Source organism: Scyliorhinus torazame, chromosome 8 (assembly GCF_047496885.1).
Source record: "Scyliorhinus torazame isolate Kashiwa2021f chromosome 8, sScyTor2.1, whole genome shotgun sequence".
Lineage (NCBI taxonomy): Eukaryota > Metazoa > Chordata > Chondrichthyes > Carcharhiniformes > Scyliorhinidae > Scyliorhinus > Scyliorhinus torazame.
Genome location: NC_092714.1, coordinates 160,539,441 through 160,556,935, shown reverse-complemented (window position 1 = coordinate 160,556,935; position 17,495 = coordinate 160,539,441). Strand labels below are relative to the sequence as shown.

The 17,495-nt window shown below is 55.8% G+C and overlaps 1 protein-coding gene across 1 annotated transcript in view; it reads right to left on the bottom strand.

The window, feature by feature from the left end:
• Positions 1–17,495, bottom strand: part of ttll9 (tubulin tyrosine ligase-like family, member 9) — a 401,093-nt gene that overhangs the window by 370,532 nt on the left and 13,066 nt on the right. The window contains exon 2 of the mRNA XM_072514478.1: positions 13,519–13,704. Within this exon, the coding sequence (XP_072370579.1) occupies positions 13,519–13,704 (186 nt within the window). The remainder of the gene's footprint in view (positions 1–13,518; positions 13,705–17,495) is intronic.

Here is a 17,495-nt window from a genome sequence, read left to right as displayed (position 1 = left end):
CGGGCAGTGTGTGGGGTATCTGGGAGAGTAGGGACTGGGGTACAGTACGGGCAGTGTGTGTGGTATCTGAGAGAGTAGGGACTGGGGTACAGTACGGGCAGTGTGTGGGGTATCCGAGAGTAGGGACTGGGGTAATGTACGGGCAGTGTGTGGGGTATCTGGGAGAGTAGGGACTGGGGTACAGTACGGGCAGTGTGTGGGGTATCTGGGAGAGTAGGGACTGGGGTACAGTACGGGCAGTGTGTGAGGTATCTGGGAGAGTAGGGACTGGGGTACAGTACGGGCAGTGTGTGGGGTATCTGGGAGAGTAGGGACTGTGGTACAGTACGGGCAGTGTGTGTGGTATCTAGGAGAGTAGGGACTGGGGTACAGTACGGGCAGTGTGTGGGGTATCTGGGAGGGGAGGGACTGGGGTACAGTACGGGCAGTGTATGGAGTATCTGGGAGTAGGGACTGGGGTACAGTACGGGCAGTGTGTGGGGTATCTGGGAGAGTAGGGACTGGGGTACAGTACGGGCAGCGTGTGGGGTATCTGGGAGAGTAGGGACTGGGGTACAGTACAGGCAGTGTGTGGGGTATCTGAGAGAGTAGGAACTGGGGTACCGTACGGGCAGTGTGTGGGGTATCTGGGAGAGTAGGGACTGGGGTACAGTACAGGCAGTGTGTGGGGTACCTGGGAGTAGGGACTGGGGTACAGTACGGGCAGTGTGTGGGGTATCTGGGAGAGTAGGGACTGGGGTATAGTACAGGCAGTGTGTGGGGTATCTGGGAGAGAAGGGACTGGGGTACAGTAGGGGCAGTGTGTGAGGTATCTGGGAGAGTAGGGACTGGGGTACAGTACGGGCAGTGTGTGGGGTATCTGGGAGAGTAGGGACTGGGGTACTGTACGGGCAGTGTGTGGGGTATCTGGGAGAGTAGGGACTGGGGTACAGTACGGGCAGTGTGCGGGGTATCTGAGAGAGTAGGGACTGGGGTACAGTACGGGCAATGTGTGGGGTATCTGGGAGAGTAGGGACTGGGGTACCGTACGGGCAGTGTGCGGGGTACCTGTGAGTAGGGACTGGGGTACCATACGGGCATTGTGTGCGGTATCTGGGAGAGTAGGGACTGGGGTACCGTACGGGCAGTGTGTCAGGTATCTGGGAGAGTAGGGACTGGGGTACCGTACGGGCAGTGTGTGGGGTATCTGGGAGAGTAGGGACTGGGGTACAGTACGGGCAGTGTGTCAGGTATCTGGGAGAGTAGGGACTGGGGTACAGTACGGACAGTGTGTGGGGTATCTGGGAGAGTAGGGACTGGGGTACAGTACGGGCAGTGTGTGGGGTATCTGAGAGAGTAGGGACTGGGGTACTGTACGGGCAGTGTGTGGGGTATCTGGGAGTAGGGACTGGGGTACAGTACGGGCAGTGTGTGGGGTGTCTGGGAGTAGGGACTGGGGTACAGTACGGGCAGTGTGTGGGGTATCTGGGAGAGTAGGGACTGGGGCACTGTATGGGCAGTGTGTGGGGTATCTGGGAGAGTAGGGACTGGGGTACAGTACAGGCAGTGTGTGAGGAATCTGGGAGAGTAGGGACTGGGGTACAGTATGGGCAGTGTGTGGAGTATCTGGGAGTAGGGACTGGGGTACAGTACGGGCAGTGTGTGGGGTATCTGGGAGAGTAGGGACTGGGGTACAGTACGGACAGTGTGTGGGGTATCTGGGAGAGTAGGGACTGGGGTACCGTACGGGCAGTGTGTGGGGTATCTGGGAGAGTAGGGACTGGGGTACAGTACGGGCAGTGTGTGGAGTATCTGGGAGTAGGGACTGGGGTACAGTACGGGCAGTGTGTGGGGTATCTGGGAGAGTAGGGACTGGGGTACAGTACGGGCAGTGAGTCGGGTATCTGGGAGAGTAGGGACTGGGGTACAGTACAGGCAGTGTGTGCGGTATCTGGGAGAGTAGGGACTGGGGTACAGTACGGGCAGTGTGTGGGGTATCTGGGAGAGTAGGGACTGGGGTACAGTACGGGCAGTGTGTGTGGTATCTGAGAGAGTAGGGACTGGGGTACAGTACAGGCAGTGTGTGGCGTATCTGGGAGAGCAGGGACTGGGGTACAGTACGGGCAGTGTGTGAGGTATCTGGGAGAGTAGGGACTGGGGTACAGTACGGGCAGTGTGTGGGGTATCCGAGAGTAGGGACTGGGGTAATGTACGGGCAGTGTGTGGGGTATCTGGGAGAGTAGGGACTGGGGTACAGTACGGGCAGTGTGTGGGGTATCTGGGAGAGTAGGGACTGGGGTACAGTACGGGCAGTGTGTGAGGTATCTGGGAGAGTAGGGACTGGGGTACAGTACGGGCAGTGTGTGGGGTATCTGGGAGAGTAGGGACTGTGGTACAGTACGGGCAGTGTGTGTGGTATCTAGGAGAGTAGGGACTGGGGTACAGTACGGGCAGTGTGTGGGGTATCTGGGAGGGGAGGGACTGGGGAACAGTACGGGCAGTGTGTGGAGTATCTGGGAGTAGGGACTGGGGTACAGTACGGGCAGTGTGTGGGGTATCTGGGAGAGTAGGGACTGGGGTACAGTACGGGCAGTGAGTGTGGTATCTGGGAGAGTAGGGACTGGGGTACAGTACAGGCAGTGTGTGCGGTATCTGGGAGAGTAGGGACTGGGGTACAGTACGGGCAGTGTGTGGGGTATCTGGGAGAGTAGGGACTGGGGTACAGTACGGGCAGTGTGTGTGGTATCTGAGAGAGTAGGGACTGGGGTACAGTACAGGCAGTGTGTGGGGTATCTGGGAGAGTAGGGACTGGGGTACAGTACGGGCAGTGAGTGGGGTATCTGGGAGAGTAGGGACTGGGGTATAGTATAGGCAGTGTGTGGGGTATCTGGGAGAGTAGGGACTGGGGTACAGTACGGGCAGTGTGTGAGGTATCTGGGAGAGTAGGGACTGGGGTACAGTACGGGCAGTGTGTGGGGTATCTGGGACAGTAGGGACTCGGGTACAGTACGGGCATTGTGTGGGGTATCTGGGAGAGTAGGGATTGGGGTACAGTACGGGCAGTGTGTGGGGTATCTGGGAGAGTAGGGACTGGGGCACTGTATGGGCAGTGTGTGGGGTATCTGGGAGAGTAGGGACTGGGGTACAGTACGGGCAGTGTGTGGGGTATCTGAGAGAGTAGGGACTGGGGTACTGTACGGGCAGTGTGTGGGGTATCTGGGAGTAGGGACTGGGGTACAGTACGGGCAGTGTGTGGGGTATCTGGGAGTAGGGACTGGGGTACAGTACGGGCAGTGTGTGGGGTATCTGGGAGAGTAGGGACTGGGGCACTGAATGGGCAGTGTGTGGGGTATCTGGGAGAGTAGGGACTGGGGTACAGTACAGGCAGTGTGTGAGGAATCTGGGAGAGTAGGGACTGGGGTACAGTATGGGCAGTGTGTGGAGTATCTGGGAGTAGGGACTGGGGTACAGTACGGGCAGTGTGTGGGGTATCTGGGAGAGTAGGGACTGGGGTACAGTACGGACAGTGTGTGGGGTATCTGGGAGAGTAGGGACTGGGGTACTGTACGGGCAGTGTGTGGGGTATCTGGGAGAGTAGGGACTGGGGTACAGTACGGGCAGTGTGTGGAGTATCTGGGAGTAGGGACTGGGGTACAGTACGGGCAGTGTGTGGGGTATCTGGGAGAGTAGGGACTGGGGTACAGTACGGGCAGTGAGTCGGGTATCTGGGAGAGTAGGGACTGGGGTACAGTACAGGCAGTGTGTGCGGTATCTGGGAGAGTAGGGACTGGGGTACAGTACGGGCAGTGTGTGGGGTATCTGGGAGAGTAGGGACTGGGGTACAGTACGGGCAGTGTGTGTGGTATCTGAGAGAGTAGGGACTGGGGTACAGTACAGGCAGTGTGTGGCGTATCTGGGAGAGCAGGGACTGGGGTACAGTACGGGCAGTGTGTGAGGTATCTGGGAGAGTAGGGACAGGGGTACAGTACGGGCAGTGTGTGGGGTATCCGAGAGTAGGGACTGGGGTAATGTACGGGCAGTGTGTGGGGTATCTGGGAGAGTAGGGACTGGGGTACAGTACGGGCAGTGTGTGGGGTATCTGGGAGAGTAGGGACTGGGGTACAGTACGGGCAGTGTGTGAGGTATCTGGGAGAGTAGGGACTGGGGTACAGTACGGGCAGTGTGTGGGGTATCTGGGAGAGTAGGGACTGTGGTACAGTACGGGCAGTGTGTGTGGTATCTAGGAGAGTAGGGACTGGGGTACAGTACGGGCAGTGTGTGGGGTATCTGGGAGGGGAGGGACTGGGGTACAGTACGGGCAGTGTGTGGAGTATCTGGGAGTAGGGACTGGGGTACAGTACGGGCAGTGTGTGGGGTATCTGGGAGAGTAGGGACTGGGGTACAGTACGGGCAGTGAGTGTGGTATCTGGGAGAGTAGGGACTGGGGTACAGTACAGGCAGTGTGTGCGGTATCTGGGAGAGTAGGGACTGGGGTACAGTACGGGCAGTGTGTGGGGTATCTGGGAGAGTAGGGACTGGGGTACAGTACGGGCAGTGTGTGTGGTATCTGAGAGAGTAGGGACTGGGGTACAGTACAGGCAGTGTGTGGGGTATCTGGGAGAGTAGGGACTGGGGTACAGTACGGGCAGTGAGTGGGGTATCTGGGAGAGTAGGGACTGGGGTATAGTATAGGCAGTGTGTGGGGTATCTGGGAGAGTAGGGACTGGGGTACAGTACGGGCAGTGTGTGAGGTATCTGGGAGAGTAGGGACTGGGGTACAGTACGGGCAGTGTGTGGGGTATCTGGGACAGTAGGGACTAGGGTACAGTACGGGCATTGTGTGGGGTATCTGGGAGAGTAGGGATTGGGGTACAGTACGGGCAGTGTGTGGGGTATCTGGGAGGGTAGGGACTGGGGCACTGTATGGGCAGTGTGTGGGGTATCTGGGAGAGTAGGGACTGGGGTACAGTACAGGCAGTGTGTGAGGAATCTGGGAGAGTAGGGACTGGGGTACAGTATGGGCAGTGTGTGGAGTATCTGGGAGTAGGGACTGGGGTACAGTACGGGCAGTGTGTGGGGTATCTGGGAGAGTAGGGACTGGGGTACAGTACGGACAGTGTGTGGGGTATCTGGGAGAGTAGGGACTGGGGTACCGTACGGGCAGTGTGTGGGGTATCTGGGAGAGTAGGGACTGGGGTACAGTACGGGCAGTGTGTGGAGTATCTGGGAGTAGGGACTGGGGTACAGTACGGGCAGTGTGTGGGGTATCTGGGAGAGTAGGGACTGGGGTACAGTACGGGCAGCGAGTCGGGTATCTGGGAGAGTAGGGACTGGGGTACAGTACAGGCAGTGTGTGCGGTATCTGGGAGAGTAGGGACTGGGGTACAGTACGGGCAGTGTGTGTGGTATCTGAGAGAGTAGGGACTGGGGTACAGTACAGGCAGTGTGTGGGGTATCTGGGAGAGCAGGGACTGGGGTACAGTACGGGCAGTGTGTGAGGTATCTGGGAGAGTAGGGACTGGGGTACAGTACGGGCAGTGTGTGGGGTATCCGAGAGTAGGGACTGGGGTAATGTATGGGCAGTGTGTGGGGTATCTGGGAGAGTAGGGACTGGGGTACAGTACGGGCAGTGTGTGGGGTATCTGGGAGAGTAGGGACTGGGGTACAGTACGGGCAGTGTGTGAGGTATCTGGGAGAGTAGGGACTGGGGTACAGTACGGGCAGTGTGTGGGGTATCTGGGAGAGTAGGGACTGTGGTACAGTACGGGCAGTGTGTGTGGTATCTAGGAGAGTAGGGACTGGGGTACAGTACGGGCAGTGTGTGGGGTATCTGGGAGGGGAGGGACTGGGGTCCAGTACGGGCAGTGTGTGGAGTATCTGGGAGTAGGGACTGGGGTACAGTACGGGCAGTGAGTGTGGTATCTGGGAGAGTAGGGACTGGGGTACAGTACAGGCAGTGTGTGCGGTATCTGGGAGAGTAGGGACTGGGGTACAGTACGGGCAGTGTGTGGGGTATCTGGGAGAGTAGGGACTGGGGTACAGTACGGGCAGTGTGTGTGGTATCTGAGAGAGTAGGGACTGGGGTACAGTACAGGCAGTGTGTGGGGTATCTGGGAGAGTAGGGACTGGGGTATAGTATAGGCAGTGTGTGGGGTATCTGGGAGAGTAGGGACTGGGGTACAGTACGGGCAGTGTGTGGGGTATCTGGGAGAGTAGGGACTGGGGCACTGTATGGGCAGTGTGTGGGGTATCTGGGAGAGTAGGGACTGGGGTACAGTACAGGCAGTGTGTGAGGAATCTGGGAGAGTAGGGACTGGGGTACAGTATGGGCAGTGTGTGGAGTATCTGGGAGTAGGGACTGGGGTACAGTACGGGCAGTGTGTGGGGTATCTGGGAGAGTAGGGACTGGGGTACAGTACGGACAGTGTGTGGGGTATCTGGGAGAGTAGGGACTGGGGTACCGTACGGGCAGTGTGTGGGGTATCTGGGAGAGTAGGGACTGGGGTACAGTACGGGCAGTGTGTGGAGTATCTGGGAGTAGGGACTGGGGTACAGTACGGGCAGTGTGTGGGGTATCTGGGAGAGTAGGGACTGGGGTACAGTACGGGCAGCGAGTCGGGTATCTGGGAGAGTAGGGACTGGGGTACAGTACAGGCAGTGTGTGCGGTATCTGGGAGAGTAGGGACTGGGGTACAGTACGGGCAGTGTGTGTGGTATCTGAGAGAGTAGGGACTGGGGTACAGTACAGGCAGTGTGTGGGGTATCTGGGAGAGCAGGGACTGGGGTACAGTACGGGCAGTGTGTGAGGTATCTGGGAGAGTAGGGACTGGGGTACAGTACGGGCAGTGTGTGGGGTATCCGAGAGTAGGGACTGGGGTAATGTACGGGCAGTGTGTGGGGTATCTGGGAGAGTAGGGACTGGGGTACAGTACGGGCAGTGTGTGGGGTATCTGGGAGAGTAGGGACTGGGGTACAGTACGGGCAGTGTGTGAGGTATCTGGGAGAGTAGGGACTGGGGTACAGTACGGGCAGTGTGTGGGGTATCTGGGAGAGTAGGGACTGTGGTACAGTACGGGCAGTGTGTGTGGTATCTAGGAGAGTAGGGACTGGGGTACAGTACGGGCAGTGTGTGGGGTATCTGGGAGGGGAGGGACTGGGGTACAGTACGGGCAGTGTGTGGAGTATCTGGGAGTAGGGACTGGGGTACAGTACGGGCAGTGTGTGGGGTATCTGGGAGAGTAGGGACTGGGGTACAGTACGGGCAGTGAGTGTGGTATCTGGGAGAGTAGGGACTGGGGTACAGTACAGGCAGTGTGTGCGGTATCTGGGAGAGTAGGGACTGGGGTACAGTACGGGCAGTGTGTGGGATATCTGGGAGAGTAGGGACTGGGGTACAGTACGGGCAGTGTGTGTGGTATCTGAGAGAGTAGGGACTGGGGTACAGTACAGGCAGTGTGTGGGGTATCTGGGAGAGTAGGGACTGGGGTACAGTACGGGCAGTGAGTGGGGTATCTGGGAGAGTAGGGACTGGGGTATAGTATAGGCAGTGTGTGGGGTATCTGGGAGAGTAGGGACTGGGGTACAGTACGGGCAGTGTGTGAGGTATCTGGGAGAGTAGGGACTGGGGTACAGTACGGGCAGTGTGTGGGGTATCTGGGAGAGTAGGGACTGGGGTACAGTACGGGCATTGTGTGGGGTATCTGGGAGAGTAGGGATTGGGGTACAGTACGGGCAGTGTGTGGGGTATCTGGGAGAGTAGGGACTGGGGTACAGTACGGGCAGTGTGTGGGGTATCTGGGAGTGTAGGGACTGGGGTACCGTACGGGCAGTGTGTGGGGTACCTGGGAGAGTACGGACTGGGGTACCGTACGGGCAGTGTGTGGGGTATCTGGGAGAGTAGGGACTGGGGTACCGTACGGGCAGTGTGTGGGGTATCTGGGAGAGTAGGGACTGGGGTACAGCACGGGCAGTGTGTCAGGTATCTGGGAGAGTAGGGACTGGGGTACCGTACGGGCAGTGTGTGGGGTATCTGGGAGAGTAGGGACTGGGGTACCGTACGGGCGGTGTGTGGGGTATCTGGGAGAGTAGGGACTGGGGTACAGTACGGGCAGTGTGTGGAGTATCTGAGAGTAGGGACTGGGGTACAGTACGGGCAGTGTGTGGGGTATCTGGGAGAGTAGGAACTGGGGTACAGTACGGGCAGTGAGTCGGGTATCTGGGAGAGTAGGGACTGGGGTACAGTACAGGCAGTGTGTGCGGTATCTGGGAGAGTAGGGACTGGGGTACAGTACGGGCAGTGTGTGGGGTATCTGGGAGAGTAGGGACTGGGGTACAGTACGGGCAGTGTGTGTGGTATCTGAGAGAGTAGGGACTGGGGTACAGTACAGGCAGTGTGTGGGGTATCTGGGAGAGCAGGGACTGGGGTACAGTACGGGCAGTGTGTGAGGTATCTGGGAGAGTAGGGACTGGGGTACAGTACGGGCAGTGTGTGGGGTATCCGAGAGTAGGGACTGGGGTAATGTACGGGCAGTGTGTGGGGTATCTGGGAGAGTAGGGACTGGGGTACAGTACGGGCAGTGTGTGGGGTATCTGGGAGAGTAGGGACTGGGGTACAGTACGGGCAGTGTGTGAGGTATCTGGGAGAGTAGGGACTGGGGTACAGTACGGGCAGTGTGTGGGGTATCTGGGAGAGTAGGGACTGTGGTACAGTACGGGCAGTGTGTGTGGTATCTAGGAGAGTAGGGACTGGGGTACAGTACGGGCAGTGTGTGGGGTATCTGGGAGGGGAGGGACTGGGGTACAGTACGGGCAGTGTGTGGAGTATCTGGGAGTAGGGACTGGGGTACAGTACGGGCAGTGTGTGGGGTATCTGGGAGAGTAGGGACTGGGGTACAGTACGGGCAGCGTGTGGGGTATCTGGGAGAGTAGGGACTGGGGTACAGTACAGGCAGTGTGTGGGGTATCTGAGAGAGTAGGAACTGGGGTACCGTACGGGCAGTGTGTGGGGTATCTGGGAGAGTAGGGACTGGGGTACAGTACAGGCAGTGTGTGGGGTACCTGGGAGTAAGGACTGGGGTACAGTACGGGCAGTGTGTGGGGTATCTGGGAGAGTAGGGACTGGGGTATAGTACAGGCAGTGTGTGGGGTATCTGGGAGAGAAGGGACTGGGGTACAGTAGGGGCAGTGTGTGAGGTATCTGGGAGAGTAGGGACTGGGGTACAGTACGGGCAGTGTGTGGGGTATCTGGGAGAGTAGGGACTGGGGTACAGTACGGGCAGTGTGTGGGGTATCTGGGAGAGTAGGGACTGGGGTACAGTACGGGCAGTGAGTGTGGTATCTGGGAGAGTAGGGACTGGGGTACAGTACATGCAGTGTGTGCGGTATCTGGGAGAGTAGGGACTGGGGTACAGTACAGGCAGTGTGTGGGGTATCTGGGAGAGTAGGGACTGGGGTACAGTACGGGCAGTGAGTGGGGTATCTGGGAGAGTAGGGACTGGGGTATAGTATAGGCAGTGTGTGGGGTATCTGGGAGAGTAGGGACTGGGGTACAGTACGGGCAGTGTGAGAGGTATCTGGGAGAGTAGGGACTGGGGTACAGTACGGGCAGTGTGTGGGGTATCTGGGACAGTAGGGACTCGGGTACAGTACGGGCATTGTGTGGGGTATCTGGGAGAGTAGGGATTGGGGTACAGTACGGGCAGTGTGTGGGGTATCTGGGAGAGTAGGGACTGGGGTACAGTACGGGCAGTGTGTGGGGTATCTGGGAGTGTAGGGACTGGGGTACCGTACGGGCAGTGTGTGGGGTACCTGGGAGAGTACGGACTGGGGTACCGTACGGGCAGTGTGTGGGGTATCTGGGAGAGTAGGGACTGGGGTACCGTACGGGCAGTGTGTGGGGTATCTGGGAGAGTAGGGACTGGGGTACAGTACGGGCAGTGTGTCAGGTATCTGGGAGAGTAGGGACTGGGGTACCGTACGGGCAGTGTGTGGGGTATCTGGGAGAGTAGGGACTGGGGTACCGTACGGGCGGTGTGTGGGGTATCTGGGAGAGTAGGGACTGGGGTACAGTACGGGCAGTGTGTCAGGTATCTGGGAGAGTAGGGACTGGGGTACAGTATGGACAGTGTGTGGGGTATCTGGGAGAGTAGGGACTGGGGTACAGTACGGGCAGTGTGTGGGGTATCTGAGAGAGTAGGGACTGGGGTACTGTACGGGCAGTGTGTGGGGTATCTGGGAGTAGGGACTGGGGTACAGTACGGGCAGTGTGTGGGGTATCTGGGAGTAGGGACTGGGGTACAGTACGGGCAGTGTGTGGGGTATCTGGGAGAATAGGGACTGGGGTACTGTACGGGCAGTGTGTGGGGTATCTGGGAGAGTAGGGACTGGGGTACAGTACAGGCAGTGTGTGAGGTATCTGGGAGAGTAGGGACTGCGGTACCGTATGGGCAGTGTGTGGGGTATCTGGGAGAGTAGGGACTGGGGTACAGTATGGGCAGTGTGTGGAGTATCTGGGAGTAGGGACTGGGGTACAGTACGGGCAGTGTGTGGGGTATCTGGGAGAGTAGGGACTGGGGTACAGTACGGGCAGTGTGTGGGGTATCTGGGAGAGTAGGGACTGGGGTACCGTACGGGCAGTGTGTGAGGTATCTGGGAGAGTAGGGACTGGGGTACAGTACGGGCAGTGTGTGGAGTATCTGGGAGTAGGGACTGGGGTACAGTACGGGCAGTGTGTGGGGTATCTGGGAGAGTAGGGACTGGGGTACAGTACGGGCAGTGAGTGGGGTATCTGGGAGAGTAGGGACTGGGGTACAGTACAGGCAGTGTGTGCGGTATCTGGGAGAGTAGGGACTGGGGTACAGTATGGGCAGTGTGTGGGGTATCTGGGAGAGTAGGGACTGGGGTACAGTACGGGCAGTGTGTGTGGTATCTGAGAGAGTAGGGACTGGGGTACAGTACAGGCAGTGTGTGGGTATCTGGGAGAGCAGGGACTGGGGTACAGTACGGGCAGTGTGTGAGGTATCTGGGAGAGTAGGGACTGGGGTACAGTACGGGTAGTGTGTGGGGTATCCGAGAGTAGGGACTGGGGTAATGTATGGGCAGTGTGTGGGTATCTGGGAGAGTAGGGACTGGGGTACAGTACGGGCAGTGTGTGGGGTATCTGGGAGAGTAGGGACTGGGGTACAGTACGGGCAGTGTGTGAGGTATCTTGGAGAGTAGGGACTGGGGTACAGTATGGGCAGTGTGTGGGGTATCTGGGAGAGTAGGGACTGGGGTACAGTACGGGCAGTGTGTGTGGTATCTAGGAGAGTAGGGACTGGCGTACAGTACGGGCAGTGTGTGGGGTATCTGGGAGGGGAGGGACTGGGGTACAGTACGGGCAGTGTGTGGAGTATCTGGGAGTAGGGACTGGGGTACAGTACGGGCAGTGTGTGGGGTATCTGGGAGAGTAGGGACTGGGGTACAGTACGGGCAGTGAGTGGGGTATCTGGGAGAGTAGGGACTGGGGTACAGTACAGGCAGTGTGTGCGGTATCTGGGAGAGTAGGGACTGGGGTACAGTACGGGCAGTGTGTGGGGTATCTGGGAGAGTAGGGACTGGGGTACAGTACGGGCAGTGTGTGTGGTATCTGGGAGAGTAGGGACTGGTGTACAGTACAGGCAGTGTGTGGGGTATCTGGGAGTAGGGACTGGGGTACAGTACGGGCAGTGTGTGGGGTATCTGGGAGAGTAGGGACTGGGGTACAGTACAGGCAGTGTGTGGGTTATCTGGGAGAGTAGGGACTGGGGTATAGTATAGGCAGTGTGTGGGGTATCTGGGAGAGTAGGGACTGGGGTACAGTACGGGCAGTGTGTGAGGTATCTGGGAGAGTAGGGACTGGGGTACAGTACGGGCAGTGTGTGGGGTATCTGGGAGAGTAGGGACTGGGGTACAGTATGGGCATTGTGTGGGGTATCTGGGAGAGTAGGGATTGGGGTACAGTACGGGCAGTGTGTGGGGTATCTGGGAGAGTAGGGACTGGGGTACAGTACGGGCAGTGTGTGGGGTATCTGGGAGTGTAGGGACTGGGGTACCGTACGGGCAGTGTGTGGGGTACCTGGGAGAGTACGGACTGGGGTACCGTACGGGCAGTGTGTGGGGTATCTGGGAGAGTAGGGACTGGGGTACCGTACGGGCAGTGTGTGGGGTATCTGGGAGAGTAGGGACTGGGGTACAGCACGGGCAGTGTGTCAGGTATCTGGGAGAGTAGGGACTGGGGTACCGTACGGGCAGTGTGTGGGGTATCTGGGAGAGTAGGGACTGGGGTACCGTACGGGCGGTGTGTGGGGTATCTGGGAGAGTAGGGACTGGGGTACAGTACGGGCAGTGTGTCAGGTATCTGGGAGAGTAGGGACTGGGGTACAGTACGGACAGTGTGTGGGGTATCTGGGAGAGTAGGGACTGGGGTACAGTACGGGCAGTGTGTGGGGTATCTGAGAGAGTAGGGACTGGGGTACTGTACGGGCAGTGTGTAGGGTATCTGGGAGTAGGGACTGGGGTACAGTACGGGCAGTGTGTGGGGTATCTGGGAGTAGGGACTGGGGTACAGTACGGGCAGTGTGTGGGGTATCTGGGAGAGTAGGGACTGCGGTACTGTACGGGCAGTGTGTGGGGTATCTGGGAGAGTAGGGACTGGGGTACAGTACAGGCAGTGTGTGAGGTATCTGGGAGAGTAGGGACTGGGGTACCGTACGGGCAGTGTGTGGGGTATCTGGGAGAGTAGGGACTGGGGTACAGTACGGGCAGTGTGTGGAGTATCTGGGAGTAGGGACTGGGGTACAGTACGGGCAGTGTGTGGGGTATCTGGGAGAGTAGGGACTGGGGTACAGTACGGGCAGCGTGTGGGGTATCTGGGAGAGTAGGGACTGGGGTACAGTACAGGCAGTGTGTGGGGTATCTGAGAGAGTAGGAACTGGGGTACCGTACGGGCAGTGTGTGGGGTATCTGGGAGAGTAGGGACTGGGGTACAGTACAGGCAGTGTGTGGGGTACCTGGGAGTAGGGACTGGGGTACAGTACAGGCAGTGTGTGCGGTATCTGGGAGAGTAGGGACTGGGGTACAGTACGGGCAGTGTGTGGGGTATCTGGGAGAGTAGGGACTGGGGTACAGTACGGGCAGTGTGTGTGGTATCTGAGATAGTAGGGATTGGGGTACAGTACGGGCAGTGTGTGGGGTATCTGGGAGAGTAGAGACTGGGGTACAGTACGGGCAGTGTGTGTGGTATCTGGGAGAGTAGGGACTGGGGTACAGTACGGGCAGTGTGTGGGGTATCTGGGAGAGTAGGGACTGGGGTACAGTACGGGCAGTGTGTGGGGTATCTGGGAGTAGGGACTGGGGTTCAGTATGGGCAGTGTGTGGGGTATCTGGGAGTAGGGACTGGGGTTCAGTACGGGCAGTGTGTGAGGTATCTGGGAGATTAGGGACTGGGGTACAGTGCGGTCAGCGCGAGAGTTTAAGAAACCTCCTCCCTTCTTTGTGCCGACTTGGTGGGTATTTTCTCACCGGTTTCATAATCCAGGTGATTCCATGATTTCTCTTGAATTCCTCGACAAAGAGGTGGTACTCAACCGGGAGCTCGAAGGTCTTTGGAAAGAAATCACATTTAGCCGCCTCCAGCTTGCCCTGCTCACGTTCCAGTTGTTTACGAAACCTCTTCAGATTTTTCACCATGAAGTTTTTCCGTGTCAGCTTGCATGTAAAGAAAGAAGAATGTACGAAAATCTAAACCTTAGAATGTAGATTGAGAGCCAATTGGGTTCCCCTGCAACAATACTTCACAACACATTTCATTAATAAGAAACGAGCGGTCACGTTGTTAGGAGTTTTCTATAGGCCCCAAAATAGTAATAGAGATGTCGATGAAGAAATAGCAAAACAGATTATGGATAGGTGTGGAGGTCTCAGGGTGGTTGTCATGGGTGACTTTAACTTTCCAAATATTGATTGGAACCTCTATAGATTGAACAGTTCGGATGGGGCAGTTTTTGTACAGTGTGTGCAGGAGGGTTTCCTGACACAATATGTGGATAGGCCGACAAGAGGGGGGGCCACATTGGATTTGGTACTGGGTTATGAACCGGGCCAAGTGTTAGATTTGTTTGTGGGAGAGCACTTTGGAGATTGTGACCACAATTTGGTGTCTTTCACTACTGCAATGGAGAGGGATAGGGCCATACGGCAGGGCAAGGTTTATAATTGGGGGAGGGTAATTATGATGCGATTAGGCAAGAATTAGGGAGCATAAGATGCGAACAGAAACTGTCAGGGAAAGGCACAAATGAAAAGTTGAGCTTGTTCAAGGAGCAAATACTGTGTATGCTTGATAGGTATGTCCCTGTCAGGCAGGGAGGGAATGGCCGTGTGAGGGGACCATGGTTCACAAAAGAGATTGAATGTCTTGTCAAGAGGAAAAAGGGAGCGTGTGTAAGGATGAGAAAACAAGGTTCAGTTGGGTCACTTGAGGGTTACACGGTAGCAAGGAATGAGCTTAAGAAAAGGGCTTAGGAGAGCTAGGAGGGGGCATGAGAAGTCCTTGGCGGGTCGGATCAAGGAAAACACCAAGGCTTTTTACTCTTTTTTGAGAAATAAAAGAATGACTAGGGTAAGTTTAGGGCCGGTCAAGGACAGTAGTGGGAACTTGTGCATGGAGTCAGAAGAGATAGGAGAGGCATTGAATGAATACTTTTATTCAGTGTTCACCAAGGAGAGGTGTCATGTGGGAATGCCTTTAAGAAATGGATGTTTAAGCAATGTACCTTTAAGAAATGCAGTGATGTCAGAGTGTGGGTGGAGCTGGGCCAGATGGGATATATCCTAGGATTCTTTGGGAGGCAAGGGATGAGATTGCAGAGCCTTTGGCTTTGATCTTTGGGTCCTCATTGTCCACAGGGATAGTGCCAGAGGACTGGAGAGTGGCGAATGTTGTTCCTCTGTTCAAGAAATCAGCCATCTCAGAACCCCTCGAACTGGAGTGGAAACAAGTCATCCTTGATCCTGAGGGACTGTCCAAGAAGGATGAGAAGAGTTTATGATTCCTTTAAGAAGAGTTGGCAAGAGAGAGGGTGGGCAGTCCTTCATGTGTTCGGCTGAGTATGGTTGAGATGGCCTAGGCTGGAGCATGACATGAGAAAAATGGTAACCTTGATGCCAAATCAGCACACTGATTACCCAGCTTTTAGGTGTGTGTGTACAAATCAGTTAAACAAGGTGGTATCCTGCGCAGTACCCATCAGAATATAGAACATAGAACAGTACAGCACATAACAGGCTCTTCGGCCCTCGATGTTGTGCCGAGCATTGTCCGAAACCAAGATCAAGCTATCCCACACCCTGTCATTCTGGTGTGCTCCGTGTGCCTATCCAATAACCACTTGAAAGTTCCTAAAGTGTCCGACTCCACTATCACAGCAGGCAGTCCATTCCACACCCGAACCACTCTATGAGTAAAGAACCTACCTCGGACATCCCTCCTATATCTCCCACCCTGAACCTTATAGTTATGCCCCCTTGCAACAGCAACATCCACCCGAGGAAATAGTCTATGAACGTCCACTCTATCTATCCCCCTCTCATCTTATAAACCTCTATTAAGTCGCCTCTCATCCTCCTCCGCTCCAAAGAGAAAAGCCCGAGCTCCCTCAACCTTTCCTCATAAGACCTATCCTGCAAACCAGGCAGCATCCTGGTAAATCTCCTTTGCACCCTTTCCATTGCTTCCACATCCTTCCGAGAATGAGGTGACCAGAACTGCACACAATACTCCAAAGTGGTCTCACCAGGGTCATGTATAGTTGCAGCATAACCCTGCGGCTCTTAAACTCAAGCCCCCTGTTAATAAACGCTAACACACTATAAGCCTTCTTCACGGCTCTATCCACTCGAGTGGCAACCTTCAGAGATCTGTGGACATGAACCCCAAGATCTCTCTGTTCCTCCACATTCCTCAGAACCCTGCCGTTGACCCGGTAATCCGCATTCAAATTTTTTCTACCAAAATGAATCACATCGCAGGGTTAAACTCCATCTGCCATTTTTCGGCCCAGCTCTGCAACCTATCAATGTCTCTTTGCAGTCTACAACAGCCCTCCACCTCATCCACTACTCCACCAATCTTGGTGTCATCAGCAAATTTACTAACCCACCCTTCAGCCCCCTCCTCCAAGTCATTGATAAAAATCACAAATAGCAGAGGACCCAGCACTGATCCCTGTGGTACACCGCTGGTAACTGGTCTCCAGTCTGAAAATTTTCCATCCACCACCACCCTCTGTCATCTATGTGATCGCCAGTTATTTATCCAATTGGCCAAATTTCCCTCTATCCCACACCTCCGTACTTTCTTCATGAGCCGACCATGGCGAACCTTATCAAACGCCTTACTGAAATCCATGTATACGACATCAACTGCTCTACCTTCATCTACACACTTAGTTACCTCCTCAAAGAATTCAATCAAATTTGTGAGGCAAGACCTACCCTTCACGAATCCGTGTTGACTATCCCGGATTAAACTGCATCTTTCCAAATGGTCATAAATCCTATCCTTCAGGACCTTTTCCATTATCTTCCCGACCACCGAAGTAAGACGAACTGGCCTATAATTACCAGGGTCATTACTATTCCCTTTCTTGAACAGAGTTACAACATATCCTGGGATTTTGCCGGATTGTGTAGTAACAAGGTCGCAGGTGGCAGTTGATCCAGCAGAGGGCAGTAGAGCAGAGCTGCTGATTGGCTGTTGCGGGGGCAATTTGCATACGTCTGTTGTGCTCACCGTAACTTGAACGTGGTTTGTGGAGGAGCTCCCGAAACACTTCTTCAGTGTTTCCCTCCCTACCCCCTCCTCTAACCAAACAAAAACCAACTGCTGTAAAGATCAAGAGGAAGGCTCGAGGGCAGGTAGAAGTTGAACCGTGAAGTCACAGCCTGCAGGTAAGGGATTGGCTGGTGACTGGTAAGTAGTTTTTCTTTTATTTTCCCTTAGGTGTTATCGTGCGTGGCGCAGAGATTGCTGAGTGAGTGCTTGCTGAGAAGGGGAGTGAATAACAGGTAAGCTCATTCTTTCTTTTTCATTTATTATCTAGAGGGGATGGCAAGGAAGGTAGTGCAATGTTCCTCCTGCAGAATGTTTGAGGTGAGGAACGCCGTCAGTGTCCCTGCTGATTTCATCTGTGGGAAGTGCACCCATCTCCAGCTCCTCAGAAACTGCGTTAGGGAACTGGAGCTGGAGCTGGATGAACTTCGGATCATTCGGGAGGCAGAGGTGGTCATAGATAGAAGCTTCAGGGATGTAGTTACTCCGAAGAATAAAGATAGATGGGTGACGGTGAGAGGGGCTGGGAGGAAGCAGTCAGTGCAGGGATCCCCTGTGGTCGTTCCCCTTAGTAACAAGTATACCGCTTTGGATACTGTTGGGGGGGGATGACTTACCAGGGGTAAGCCATGGGGTGCAGGTCTCTGGCACAGAGTCTGTCCCTGTT